The following is a 14,721-nucleotide window of genomic DNA, read 5'->3' as shown; positions in this document are numbered from 1 at the left end:
TGCTTCAAAAAATAGAAAGGGTCTAATATTTTTTCTTTCATATTCAAGAGCATTAAAGGATACTAGAAAAATAATGCAGTTTCACCCACAAAAGAAACAGACAATTTAATTTTATAGAGTTTTATTACAGGATGTTAATATTCAGGACATTTCAGAGCACCTTATACTTCTAATTAGATTTTTGGTAACTGGTTTTAAAAGTATTACTTGAGTATTTTTCCGCATACCAGTTTTCAGGCAAAAGTACTATCAGTGACTGTTTAAGAGATGTTAATTTGATTAAACAGTTTATCCTTAATAACCTGAGACATCAATCCATGGATGGCTTCTATGGTGGTTTTACAGCTGAAAAGAAAAGACATAATGTCACAAACTGAAAATGGTTCAAACATGCATGCACTTCTCCTCTCAAGTTTATCTGTACACTTCCAATATTTTCTCAGTTTCATTCATACTCCCAAATCACACCAATCTGAAGTTTACCCTTGTAATTTTAGACTTCTTCATATCTTTTAACCCATTTCATTACTTACTAGAACCTTCATACAAGAATGACAATGTAAAATTTGAAACAATTCTAAATTGTTAATTTTGTTATTTGTCAGCAGCTTTGGGAAAAGTTCTGTTTTAGAAGACAACTAAAATTATATATTATTATTATATTTATGAAAATATAATAACATACAATGTTATAAATTATATATTAATGACACATTAATCTGTAATTATAGGATTCTAATATTACATAAAGCCTTATCCTTTATCATTTAGAATAATTTAAAAAATAATCCTATGCTTTTCTTTTTTTGGGGGAGTACTAGGGATTGAACCCAGGGCCTCACACAAGCTAGGCAAGTGCTCTACCAGTGAGCTATATTGCCAACACTTTTTTGATATGGCATTTTATTAAATTGCCCAGATTGGCCTTGAACTTGTGATCCCCCTGCCTCAGTCTCTAAAGTGACTGAGATTATAGGTGTGTATCACAACATACAGAACTTTGAGCCTTTAATGTTTTAATATAATGTCTCCTAAATTTTTGAAGTTAAAATCTGCATATGAGAATTCTTCAAAGTCTAATACTTTAATATTCAGGTACCATTCTAAGTTAAAACTAGGCTAAACTGTAAGGAATTTGAATCTTACTATTATTTTCAAATTTTGAAAGAAAAAATTAGGTGTGAGAATCTTACATATTTACTCTTACCTGTCTCTTGTAGCTTTGGCAAGTTTGTCTTCTGACTTTCGATCATGTGTTTCTAAACCCAACATGAAACTCCCTCGGCCCAGCTGAGCTTCTGACTGCTCTAACTTTTCAGACAAATCAAACACCTGACCAGTGGTATAGTCTGCATTCTGAGGAGAAAATGGCACTCTGTCAGGACATAATATGAAACCTACAATTTATAACCGTCTTCACCTAAAAAACTGCTTCTAAATTTAAGCCATTAGAACATAGATACTTTTCCTTTTACAATTTTAAGATTAAATTTGGAAATTTTCTTTTTGACCACTTAAATATAATATTTGTTGTTATGGGAGGCTTTGAAATTCACAGAACTGAATCTAGGTTCTGGTGCTGCTGCAGATTAGCTAGGAAGCCTGGGGCATGCTTCCTGGTCTTCTTCTGAAAATGGGAAAGGGTAGCAATAATTATTATATAAGACTATTGAGAAAATTAAATGAAGTTTAATATTTATATATAACACTCTTAGAATTGTCCATGGCACCTAGAAAAGGCCTAATAATTGTTAGATAAACTTTCAGAACTAGTACTTATGACAATATTTAAAAAACACTTGTTTTAGACTTTGATTATAAAATTAAGTTATCACTGAAATTTTAGAAAATGTAGAGTAATATAAAGAAGAAAATAAACCTACCTGTAATCATTGCACTCAGCTATAAGTACAGTTATATCTTAGAGTAATGCTATATTCTCACATGCATACCTACCATTTGGAAAACTGGTTTATATTATTTTTCTAGAAAATGACATCCTTTTTATAAAGAAAAATTTAAACAGTTACATATGTACAGTTACACTTGGTTATATTTACAATTTTTTAGTTGTAGTGTAAAATATAAAAAAATTCACAAATGCAAGTTGCAAAGTATGTTACATTTCTTTCCTAAATCTTTGATAGAGGAGAATGAAGATTAATAAACAACTTGGCAGAAATAAGAACATTATCCTACTTGTTCAATTTTTAAGATGGTATAAGGGAAACAGATTTATCACCTAACATGAGAAGTTATTTGCTGTCATCACAGCTATCAGAGGGCCCTTTAAAATGTTACTTGTTCTTCTAGTGATTTTACAAATTTATGATATTGTTAAAAGATGCAACTATGTTCATTTTGTCTGGATGTAAGTAGTTTAGGAAATAAATACAGTTTTACACCACAGACTTGGAAAAAAAACTCTAAGGCTTATAGACTACTTCATATTCAGAAGATTTAGCTACTCAAGCTATGAAAATGTGGGACACTAGAAATAGCTATTATTAAAACTATAATAAAATATACCCAATTACATTTCTCATTTCTGCTTTTTTTAAAATACCCAATTACATTTCAAATGCATAGAGAATGAACATAAGGAACTAATTTCCTAAATTAGAAAATAACTTTTTTTTTTTCTGGTAGCCTTTTGGTTATATACTGTAATTACTTTAGCTGGGAAAAAAAGAGAAGCTGAATACATAATTCTATATTTTTTCTTAAAATGCTATGATTATGTAAAACCACAAAAAAGGAAAAAATGAAATTTAATTGTTTCCTGATTATTAATATCCTTGTATATGCAGTACTACAATACAGGGGCCACAGGTCTGAGTAGGTTGATCTCTTTGCCTTTACACCAAGGCTCAGACTGCTCTGGTCTTGAAGTGTTTTCACTGCTTGCCACCAGGTGTCACTTTTGGCTGCTATTAGTACATTTGCCTCTAAGGAAACAACATATAATAAGCATTTAGCAGTGTCTGGCACAAAGGAAACAATGTTTACTTACTACTCTGATCAATCTCTTCTTTCTAATCTACTACTTCTGACCCCTGAGGATAAGCAATAAGAACAGAAGCCTTGTCATAACTGTGTTTACAATCATTGTAAATAGGCTTAAGTGACATTTTTCTGTATACATCAAACAAACAAACAAAAAAATCATTTATTGAGGCTTTATTATATGCCAGGTATTCCACCAATTGCTTTATATTAAGTCCTAAATTTTTCAGTATACTTAATGATGTATATAGTATTATAATTTTACACCTGAGAAAGTCTCAGTCACATTAAATAACTTTCTGAAGGTAATCAGAACTAGTAAAGAAAGTAGCAGAGCTGTTTTCAAATCCAGTTTATTTTACTCCAAACCCCATGGTTCTAATCACTATGTACACTGCACTAACTGAAACAGCCTTTTTTTTTTTTTCCCCCTCCCTGGTACTGGGAATTGAACCCAAGGCTTCATGCTTTCCAGGCAAGCACTCCTCCACTGAGCCAGATCCTCAGCCGAGAAATAGCCTACTTTTTAAAAAAAGCAAAAAACTGTTCTTAAGTTCTAAATATAGAAAAAGCTGTTAAGTAAATGTCTTCCTAAATATTTTAGGTTTTTGCGATATAATCAGAAAATATTCAGTAGCTAAATATAAGTAGCTATTTTTTGCTGCTCACTATCTGTTGCTTTAAAGCAAGAGTCTTATGATCTCTTTCCCCATCTTACTAAGTTCCTGAAGGAGCTGCCTCCACCCCAGCCCAGCACTCACTGAATTCATTCCCTTGGCCTACACAAGGTCTAAGTAGAAGAGCATGTATCCTAAGTAAGTCAGTCAGAAACAATGAGGCTTTGCCTAAGAATAAGCAGGAGTATGTGTATTTCTGGATTCCCCGCCCCCCCGCCCCCCCCCCCCCCGCTTTTTTTTTTTTTTTTAAAGAATTTAACCTTTATTTGCTTGTATGTGGTGCTGCTGAGGATTGAACCAAATGCCTCACCTCTAACCTCACCTCACCTCTCACCTAACCCTCACCTCGCTAGGCAAGCGCTCTACCACTGAGCTACAACCCCAGCCCTTGATTTCCTATTTTGAACATGAAAGGGTAAGACTGGGAGATCTGAGGCTAAAGTTGCCATCTTGCTTTCCCATGAAACCTGAAACTGAAACTAATCAATAAAGCTGAGAGAGAGAAAAAAGCAAGACTTTATAATATTGCTTGAATGCTCTACTCTGAGACTTAGTAACTTATATAACTTTCTTTCCTTTTTTTTTCTGGTGCTGGGGACTGAACCTAGGACCCATAGCATAAGTATGCACTCTACCAGGGAGCTATACTCCCACCATGATTTTCTTTCTTATTTCTGAGTGTCTTATTACTTGAAACCAGAGTCCAAAAGACATGTGATACAACAAATATTTGTAGTTTTTCCGCTAGACATCATTTTTTCCCACATATTTTTTTAAGTTGTAGATAGACATAATACCTTCATTTTATTTATTTTTATGTGGTACTGAGGATGGAACCCAGAGCCTCATACATGCTAGGCTACCACTGAGCCACTAACCCCAGCCCCTCTATACATCCCTTTAAGGAAAGCACAGCAGATCTCACCCTGATCTGGCCACTCTATTTGCCATTTATACTTGGTCTCTCTGACATGAGACAGACCTAAGATTTGCCTAGAATTCTGATCTAGCTCAGCAGTGCAGAATCCCATCCCAACCCTCTTGTTGTGGCCAAGTTTGGTACAGCTTTTCTGTGTAAGGGGGTTTCAAATATTAAACAGCTTTTATAGCTTATATAAAATTCAAATGTATCCCTTACAAGTAGAGTACTCACAGTAAGCAAGCTAGAGGAACTCAGTGTATTCACCCAGTATTTATTCCACAAAAGCTCAAGTAATTTGCGATCCAAAGAGGATTTGAAATATGAGACTTCTAAGGCATAGTATCTATGAAATAAAAGCACAAATTGAATAAGTAAAAAAAAAATTATTCAATTATATCATATAGAAGTCATAGCCAAATTTAAGCAAATTATACTTTATATTAAAATAGTCATGTTTTAGTTTTTAGTCTAACAATAAGAAGTAACCATGTATTTTCTTTTTCTTCAGGGGTGTGATTTCAAATCTTCTATCTACAAAATTTCTTTATTTTATGTTTTCCTTCTGTGAAGCCCAGAAATTTCCAAGAAGTTATTAATAATCAGACTTTCTGAATGATATGTTTGTGTTATTAAGTTTTGTAACTTCCAGCTAACAGCACATAAACTTAATGAGCTGCTTCTTTAGGATTCACTATCATTTTTGTTAGCCTTTTTAAATATACTAAAAGTGACATGTGCACTCCTCATTCTTACCTTTCTAATCCCCTGATTAGGGCTTACTACTTTTTGGAAAAGAAAACTTTAAAAGTATGTTCTAAGATACTTAAAATAATCTCTACTGCTTCCAAAGGTGCTTAATTTATAATCAGGTTGTGGCAAGGAAAATTTGGTTAATGTCTGAAAAACATACATAATTTAAATGTAACAAAATTTTAACTATCTCAGTAGGTTATGCACATTAGTGGATACAAAGAAGCACAAGAAACTTCTTTATTAGGAACTCACCATTTATATAGAAGTGGAATGAATCCAAAAATATTAAATATAATGAAATATGTTGAATAACAGTAAGCGATGCCAAAGTGTATATGTAAAAAGAAACAATTACCAATTGAGTATTCAAGATAATGAGTACTCTTAAGAGGATGTGAAGTGGTCATTTAGAGCTAGAACCACATGCAAAGCCCTAGGGAAAAGGTCGGACTTTAGGGTAACTCTCACAAGAGTCTATAGTGTGGGGCTGGGATTGTGGCTCAGCAGTAGAGCATTCACCTAGTGCGTGCGAGGCCCTGAGTTTGATCCTCAGCACCACATAAAAATAAATAAATAAAATAAAGGTGTTGTGTCCAACTACAACTAAAAATAAATATTACCAAAAAAAAAAAAAAAAAAAAAAAAAAAAAAGAGTCCATGGTGTAGGTATGTTGAGAACACAGAAGGCATTAGGTAGAAAGCATCATCTATGAAAGGAAACACATGTAAGGGGTAATAAGTGAATTGGTTTGGCCAATTTAGCAAGAGGAGAAGAATACTGTGAGGGAAACTTATAATGGCATACTGAGGTCCAGTTGCTGGAAGATGTCATGTAAAAGGTCAAGAAATTTATAATTTTTTATTCTTTAGGTACTTTGGACTCATGGAAAGTGTTTGAGTAGAGCAATGATATAGCCAAAGGGAGTTTTAGAAAGTTGATTGTGGTAATACCATTAGATGCTAGAGGATAAAAAATGGACGCAGGGATACCCACAAAGGAAGCCACTGGAGTGGGGCAGATAGGAAAAGATAAAGGCTCAGATTCTGGGGCAGTGGTGCAAAGGATAAAAGTGACATGAACACAATAAAAAAGCACCCCTGGGTTTAATCCCCAGTATCAATAAATAAATTAATTGAATAAGTAAATAAATAAATAACCTTTACTATAAGAAAAAGAAAGCCAATAAACTGCTAATAATAACCTATCATCAAGTAATTTAGGAAATGTATGTATAATAGCCTATGCAAAATGCTTATTCTTTTGATTTGGCACTATGCTTCACTGAATATTTGTCAAAAAATAAATCCAATAATTTACTTGTTCTTATTCTTTCTTATTTAGGAATCAATCCAAAGAGAATGTTTTTGAATATTCTAGCAATTTTTGGTTCAAAATTCTAGGCTCTAGCAATGTAGGAACTAGCAAAGTAGCTACTCCTCTCTGATAGGCTACTATTTCAGAGTATCAAGTGGGGTACTTGTCAAAAGAAACTTATTTAAGGAAGACAAAAGAATGAACCAACAGAAAGAAAAATAGGGAAAGGTGCTGTTAGGTTACAGAAAAAAAATTAATATGAAAACATAATTGTTAATCAGAAAAATGATTAGGAGCAATTTCCTTAAACAGAAATGGTCCAAATTCTTTTCAAAAGGTCAAATTAAATGCTTAATCCTAATCATTTAGGGTAGAGGTAGTTATTATAGAAATATGTCAGACATGATTGAAAACCAGAATATTTAAAAACTCAATTTTAGAAAATCTGAATTATCTAAGAATTTCTAAGCAGAAAAATAAGAGCACATGAATAATCAAGATACTCATTGAAGTTGGGATAAGAGGTGTTTTTAGTGCCCTCTCTTCTATGTGCCTTGCTGTTTTTTTTAAATATTTATTTATTTATTTTCGTTGTAAGTGAACACAGAACCTTTATTTCATTTTTATGTGGTGCTGAGGATGGAACCCAGGGCCTCACGCATGCTAGGTGAGCACTCTACCTCTGAGCCAGAACCCCAAACCTGCCTTGCTGTTTTAAAAGCAAGGCTACAGCAGCAAATAATTCTAATAAAATTCACATGCTCAAGGGGTCAATAATAAGGATGCAAACATATCAGATAGTGACAAGTGCTATGAAGAAAAAGAAAGCAGAGAAAGTAGACACAAAGTGACAGGAAGGTATTATTTTGAGATAGGGTGATCAATGAACATTCTCTGTTAAGGTGACTCTTAAATAGATAGTCAACAATTAAAACAGTTAGGGAGCCATATGGAAATAAGGAAGAATGTTCCAGGTAAAAGGAACAGTAAGTATAAAAGCCCTAAGGCAGAAGCCTGGGGGATCCATCTGAGAAACACTAAAGAGATAAGTACTGCTGGATTGAACCATGGGTTCAGCTAAAGAGATAAGTACTGCTGAACTGAACCATGGGATAGTGCTAAGAGATAAGCCTTGAGAGAGTGTGGGCGCTAGACCATATGGGGTTGTGTAGTCTATGGCAAGGCTTAAGGTTCTTATTCTATTATTTTTAATTGCAGATGAACACGATACCTTTACTTATTTATTTATGTTTTTTATATTTTTATGTGGTGCTAAGGATGGAACCCAGTGCCTTCCACGTGTGGGAGGCGAGTACTCTACCATTAAGCTACAACCCTAGCCCAAGGATCTTATTCTTGGTGAGATGGAAAATCATTCTGAGAAGAAACACAGTCTCACATTTTAGTTTGGCTGAGAAAACAATTTTAAGAGGCAAAACATATATGCAGTATTAGTTGTGGCTTGGATGAAGATGATAGGTGATAAGATATATTTAAAAGGTAAAGAAAACTGATTCCACTAGCTTCTTTAACATTAAAATAAAAACCAAAGGCCAAATATTTTGTCTGATAAGTGGATGCTGATCCATAATGATGGTGCAGGGGGAGGAAGAATGGAGGAACTTTGGGGGGTGGGCAAAGAATGGAGGAACTTTGGATTAAGTAGAGGGGAGGGAGAGAAGGAGAGGGAGATGTGGGGGAAAGAGACATACAATATTAACATATGTATAGGTATAACTGCATGAATGATGTGACTCTACATCATGTACAACCAGAGAAATGAAAAGTTGTGCTCCATTTGTGTAAAAAATGGGATCATGGCTCAGTGAAAGAGCACTTGCCTCATATGTGTGAGGCACTGGGTTTGATTCTCAGCATTGTGTATAAATAAATGAATAAAATAAAAGTCCATTTTTATTAAAAAAATTAATAAAATTTTTTAACATTATCCTAAATCTTCATTTTAAACTATTATTTCAAAAGGTGTTATATTATGAAATGCATTTTTGTCATTCTTTTTCTCATCTGTAAAATAAAGGGCTTGGACTGGATGATCTCTGAGGTTTCCTGTGATTTTGGATTCAGATACGTTTTTTTAGTTACTTACTGTTTGCAATGTACACCAAAGTCTTCTATTTTGTTGAGTGGAATAGTTTGGTATTCAGAAGGTCCTTCATCAGGAGGTTTGTAGCCCTAAACAAAAATAATACAGAAGATTAAAAAACAAAATAAAATAAAAACCAAAGATAAATTGTTTTTTTCTCTGCAGCTTTTTATTTATAGGAGCATTAATTTTGGGGAGATGAATATTCAACAGAAATACTCTTAAAAATTATATATATATATATATATAATTGGCAATAGGCTGGATTTGATTTATAGATTAATTTTTTTTTTGATCTTAGGAGATATATACCTATGCATCATCTACTGCAGACTACAAGCTTCCTCCAGAGGAGGGAACTGTAGCTTGCTGTTTCTCTAGTGCCTGTCAGAATGCCATTGTTACACAAATACTACTAAATAAAGATTACTGACTGGGCGTGGTGGTATACACCTGTAATACCAGTGACTTAAGAGGCAGGGGGATTGCAAGTTCAAAGCCAACCTCACCAAAAACAAAGTGCTAAGAAACTCAGTGAGACCCTGTCTCTAAATAAAATACTAAAAAGGGCTGGGGAATGTAGCCCAGTGGTTGAGTGCCCCTGAGTTCAATCCTAGATTATGCCCGCTCCCATATAAAGACTGCTTTTCCAGTAAAATTGATAACAAATAACATAAATGCATTTTCTTTTGTTAAGAGTCAGTTTGTGGTAGTTTGCTACTTTAAACAAACTATTTTAGGACAGAGATACTAGTCACAGCATATCCTTAAAAATAAGCGAAATATTTGGAGTTTAAAAAATTATGACTTAGGGCTAGGACTGTGGTTCAGCGGTAGCATACTTGCCTGGCATGTGTGAGGCACTAGGTTTGATTCTTAGCACCACGTATAAATAAATAAATAAAATAAAGATCTATCAACAACTGAGAAAAAAAAAAAAGACTTATACTATAATCCCAGCAGCTTGGGAGGCTGAGACACAAAGATAGCAAATTCAAAGACAGACTTGATAACAGTGAGTTGCTAAGCAACTCAGTGAGACCCTGTCTCTAAATAAAATACAAAATAGGGCTGGGGATGTGGCTCAGTAGCTAAGTGCTCAAGAATTCAATCCCTGGTACTCAAAAAAGAAAAAAAAATTATGTCTTATAATTTTTAAAAATTACCTTTGGGTATGTCCTAAAGGCTCCAAGATTCACTTTTCCTGCAGATATTGTTCTTGTTGGATCAATCTACAAGAAAGATATATTTAACATCTGTCAATACAAATCATTATATACTGCTATTTATTAAAATATTATATATCTAGAAATACAAATGTTACACAATAAATGACCAAACAATATGAAAAAAATAATCAAACCAGAAAGTTTTTTTGAAATGGTTAAACATAGGAATTCCTCACAGGAAATTTAGAGATTACATTTAGTTGTTACATCATTTAGGATTATTATTTGAGAATTTGCTCATCTCTTTTTAAAGGGATTTTTTTTCCTTTTAATAGATGAACAATTTTTACTTTCCTCTTAGAATATGGGATTCTATCTGAAACGACCTCTAGCATTTCCTGCTTACTCTAGTCAAAGAACACTAATGGAATACCTCTGATGAGCTGAGTGCTGAGACATGTGTGCTGATTACCCTCATCTTTTGTGGGTAGGGTGTGAGTTATAGAGAGATTAAGTAACTTGCTCAAAGCCCCAATTTTATTAAGAGGTAGAATTCTGATTCAAGTCTTTACAGATTGACACCAGAGCTTTTGCTCTTTAGTATACTGTTTTAAATCTTGTTTTAGTAAATGTTCATGAAGAACTTAATTAAAACTGGTTTAAAAGTACTTACTACCACTGCTACGAATGGTTCTTGGAACTGCTGGTTAAGCATCTGTGTACTAACATCAATCCCAGAAAGCCAGCAGCCATAGCCAGGGTGGCTATGGTACCAGCCAATTGCATTTTCAAGGCGACCAACCTAACAAATGAAGAGGACAAAGGAGCTTGAGATTTCTGTTTAATTTTCAAGACATTTATTATTTGTTTTATGTAGCATTGCAGTAAACATCAAGCAAAATAATTCTTAGAATATACTGCTTTTGTTAAAAAAGGAGTTATTTGAATAGGTAATATGTGTACAAAGCACAAAATTAACAAACTACAAGAACAATAAAGGTATTCAGTCTCCTTCCCATCTCTTTCACTTCAGCTGATTTCTACCCCTGCTTACATAGCCTTATAGAGATATTTTTACATACATGTAGTAAATTAATAAACACAGTGACACACAATAGCATGCCATATACAGTGTTTTATACTTTGCTTTTTTACTCAACAAATTATTCTAGGGTTTGCTCTATGTAAGTAAATATATAGATAGCTATTTTTTTTAAAGGCTGCCTAAGAAGAATGTATCATCATTTATTTAACTGGTTTTATATTCATGAATATTTAGGTTGTTTCCAAACTTTTTGATTTTTGGTGTTGGGGACTAAACTCAGGCTTTGTGCATGCTAAGTATGCACTCTACCACAGAGATACATTCTCAGCACTCAGACTTATTTTTTAGGTTCTGGGGATTGAACCCTGGGGTGCTTAACCATTGAGTCACATCCATAGCACCCCCTGCCTTTTTTTTTTTAATTTAAAATTTGAGACAGGATATTGCAAATTACTTAGCAGCTAAGACTAGCCTTGAATTTGTGATCCTCTTGCCTCATCCTCCCAAGTTGCTGGGATTAGAGGAGTGTGCCACCACGCCTGGATCAGACTTTTGATTTTAAACACACATCTGATAATGAATGAGAATTTATTTTGTGTGGAGGTCTATGCTCTAAATCCTTTTTTTCCTCCAGTGCTGGGGATCAAATCCAGGACTCTGAGCATTCTAGGAAAGTGCTTTACTACTGAGCTACACCCTCAGTCCCCATAGTATAAATCTTATCATGCTTCTAATCTTATATTATTTTATATAGAAATTGTTGAATTTAAAATATAAAATTTAACGTAAAAAAATAGTTTTCAGTTTAGAAACTCAAAAGTCACCTTGAGATTCTGTAGGGACTAAACTTTAAGAAAACATTTTTACCTGTTTGGCGTTTTCTATGTATGCAGCCATGTACTCATATGCAGCAGCCTGAGCATTTACTCGGGTTTCAGTGCCCTCTACAGGCAAAGCAAAACTGTCCATAATGATCATGGTTTCACCGTCCACCTTTCCTAGCATCAAACCCATCACTTCCAAGTTGCCTCCTGATCTGGCATGCATCACCATTTTTAGTAGAGCCAAAGCTGAGATTTTGCAGTATTTAAAGTAATGGTGACTACAAAACAAAATCATGGTGTAATTAAATTTCTTATATAGAGTACAATTTCAAAAGAAGTTTTTGTGAAGATAACAAGTACTGAAGGGATTTACAGAAATGAATGTGGGAAGAAAAAGGAAGTAGAAAAGGAGTTTCTACAGGGCACTAGAAATAATAAACAGGTCATAGTCCTGTACAGTATTCCCCTGTGGGGGAGAAGTCTGAAATAGTTTTTAAATATGTTTAAGAGGGAAAAACATACTTTGAGTAGGCTTTTTCTCCCTTGACTTGGAATCAGCATATTTCTGATTCTGACTCTGGTTGGAATGGTTGTGTCTAACCCTTCTCAGGTGTACCTTCTAGCTTAATGATTATGAATGTGGACTCTAACATCCACCCTAATTTTTGCACTGCCATGCTCTAGCTGTGGTGCTGTGCCAACCATTTAATGTTTGTGCCTCAGTTTTCTTATGTGTATTTCATAGTTGTTAGGATGAAAAAAAGTGTATAAAATACTAAAATTAGTGCCTGACATATACTAAAACCTTAAGTGCTGTTATTAGCATTGTGGTACTATTGAATAGTTTGTTGAAAGGTGTGGTCTCCCTCTGTGATATCAGCCTCAAAATCAAAACATAGCCCTAGTGTCCTTACTTCTCCTATGACCACTATTCTAGAATTTGTCATCATTGGATATGAATAAATTCTTGAATAAAAAATATTTTGATATCGCTGATGCAGCTGAAGACAGCTGAAATGAGTATGAGAACCACAGTGAGACAAGCTGATATTTTCCAAATAAACTACATCTACCTAAAATAGAAGATCCTGCCATAGGAGTAAGGAGATAATCAGGCAATCTAACCAGATTGTAGAGAGCAGTCAGTAAATGTCTCTTAAGAAGACGTTGAAGATGCCTGCTCCAAGAAAACAACCAAGTTTAATTCCCAACCTTTGCCAGATTTCAACAACAAGCTGAAAGATATGGAGACCTGGTATTGGAAGTCAAGACATAAAATTTTGACTCCACCCTTTACTGGGAAAAACATGCGGGGGGGCGGGGGGGAGATAATAGTTAATGTGCTCCCATTACATAATTCTAGATCCTTTTAATTTATCAATTCATCTAATCTTCATGACATCACTAATAGGTAGGTTTTATTTCTATATTATAGATAAATGAAGATGGATAAATTGGTTTCCTAAGGTCAACTAGTTAAGTGGCAATTGTGAGATTTGGTCTTAGGTCTATTGCTCATTTAAGAGTTCACTACCTCAGTATGACCAAAAAGTAAGTTTCTTATGTATTTTCTTATTTGCAAAAAAGGAATGAAAATACAGTATTGGGTTGTCATGCAGATTAAATGACATGAAAATCCCTAGCTCAGTGCCTGGCTCATATTAAATACTCAATAAACATTGCTAAAATTGAATACATGGACAATTATCTAACTCTGAAAAAAACTGTGAGGCTGATAAAGTATGTTCTGCTGTTGACCACATTTCTCCTATCTCTTCATAGATCGGGCCCTTTGTGGTCTTTTTTACTCTCTCCCTAATACAGTGGGGTGAAGAGCCCTTTCCTGACTTGTCATTATTTCCAGGGACACATGGATTTTAGTAAGAAGCAAAGAGCCTTAAGCTCTATTTTTATAAATACTGGCTTAGGTGAACTGGTGAAGCAACATTTTGGAGGCTGGGTAGAGACTGTGTGTCTCTGAAATAATTACCAGCAATCAAAAACGATATTATAGGTCTCTTTTCATTTTTGAGACCCTTGGCCTGGTAACTTGATTTCAGCTGCAATCCCCATTTTGGGATCAGCTGAAGGCCCCCAAAACATGCATGATGACACCTGGTTCAAGGTAGAGTGTATGGCATATGTGAAAAGATGTTGAAAAGTGTCAATTTAAAGCACCGCTTGTTCTTCATTTACATCCTCTAGTAGTAAATGGATTAAAGAAAGGAGAGTCAAACAGCCCCTCGAGGAGAGGCTTAGGTCTTACTAAGAAGGATAAAGATAGATACAAAGCTCTCATTCTATTCTCCACTCTCCCCTTAAAAAAAAACCAAAACAAGCTCTCCACCCGCTTCGACTCCCACTCTCCCTGGGTCTCTTAAATTCCCGCCATCCCGTCCCTCCCCTGCGTCTCGCCAGGGACCTCCTCACTCCTTAGTCCAGGGTTTCGCCGCCAGGATTTCTTGCTGCTGTTTTTTGTCGTATTTGTAGATTTCATCAATACTCTGGGCTTCTTGCATGTTGTTGGCCAATTCCCAGGTTTTCTGGGCCATACCGCTCCCGGACGCCGCCATCGCCGAGGAATCGGAGAAGTTGTCACTTCCACAACCAAAACGCAACTTTACTTCACCGGGTTTTCAGGTGTGGGTTTCAGACCTTCCCCACCACGGGTGCAAATTCTTACTAGACTCTCGGGGCATCCATGACACCTAACACCGGAGGTGAGGTCGGCACATACCATTCGGAATGGCAGGGGAGACACGTGTCTCTTTTGAAATACGACTATGTAAAAAGCGATTACTTTAAAAATTATGGAGAGAGGAAGTCTTGTGGTTGAAAGGAAAAGTTACTGTCTAGGAAAACTGTGTGAATTATGTGTGAATTAGGACAAACACAATGATTCTATT

At 34.9% G+C, this 14,721-nt stretch overlaps 2 protein-coding genes across 2 annotated transcripts in view; one reads left to right on the top strand and one right to left on the bottom strand.

Moving 5' to 3' along the window:
- The window catches only part of CSPP1 (centrosome and spindle pole associated protein 1), a 152,768-nt gene that overhangs the window by 2,709 nt on the left and 135,338 nt on the right, over positions 1-14,721 (top strand). The window lies entirely within an intron of this gene.
- Positions 105-14,540, bottom strand: COPS5 (COP9 signalosome subunit 5). The gene is made up of 8 exons (XM_081265963.1): positions 14,246-14,540; positions 11,859-12,093; positions 10,620-10,748; positions 9,944-10,009; positions 8,781-8,866; positions 4,837-4,948; positions 1,208-1,356; positions 105-345 (listed from the first exon to the last, which is right to left on the bottom strand). The coding sequence occupies exons 1-8, from the start codon at positions 14,386-14,388 to the stop codon at positions 261-263; spliced, it is 1,005 nt and encodes a 334-aa protein (XP_081122089.1). The 5' UTR covers positions 14,389-14,540; the 3' UTR covers positions 105-260.

The sequence above is a fragment of the Spermophilus citellus genome (genome assembly GCF_964194105.1).
Source record: "Spermophilus citellus genome assembly, chromosome: 14".
Taxonomy (NCBI): domain Eukaryota; kingdom Metazoa; phylum Chordata; class Mammalia; order Rodentia; family Sciuridae; genus Spermophilus; species Spermophilus citellus.
This window is presented reverse-complemented; position numbering and strand designations above follow the sequence as displayed.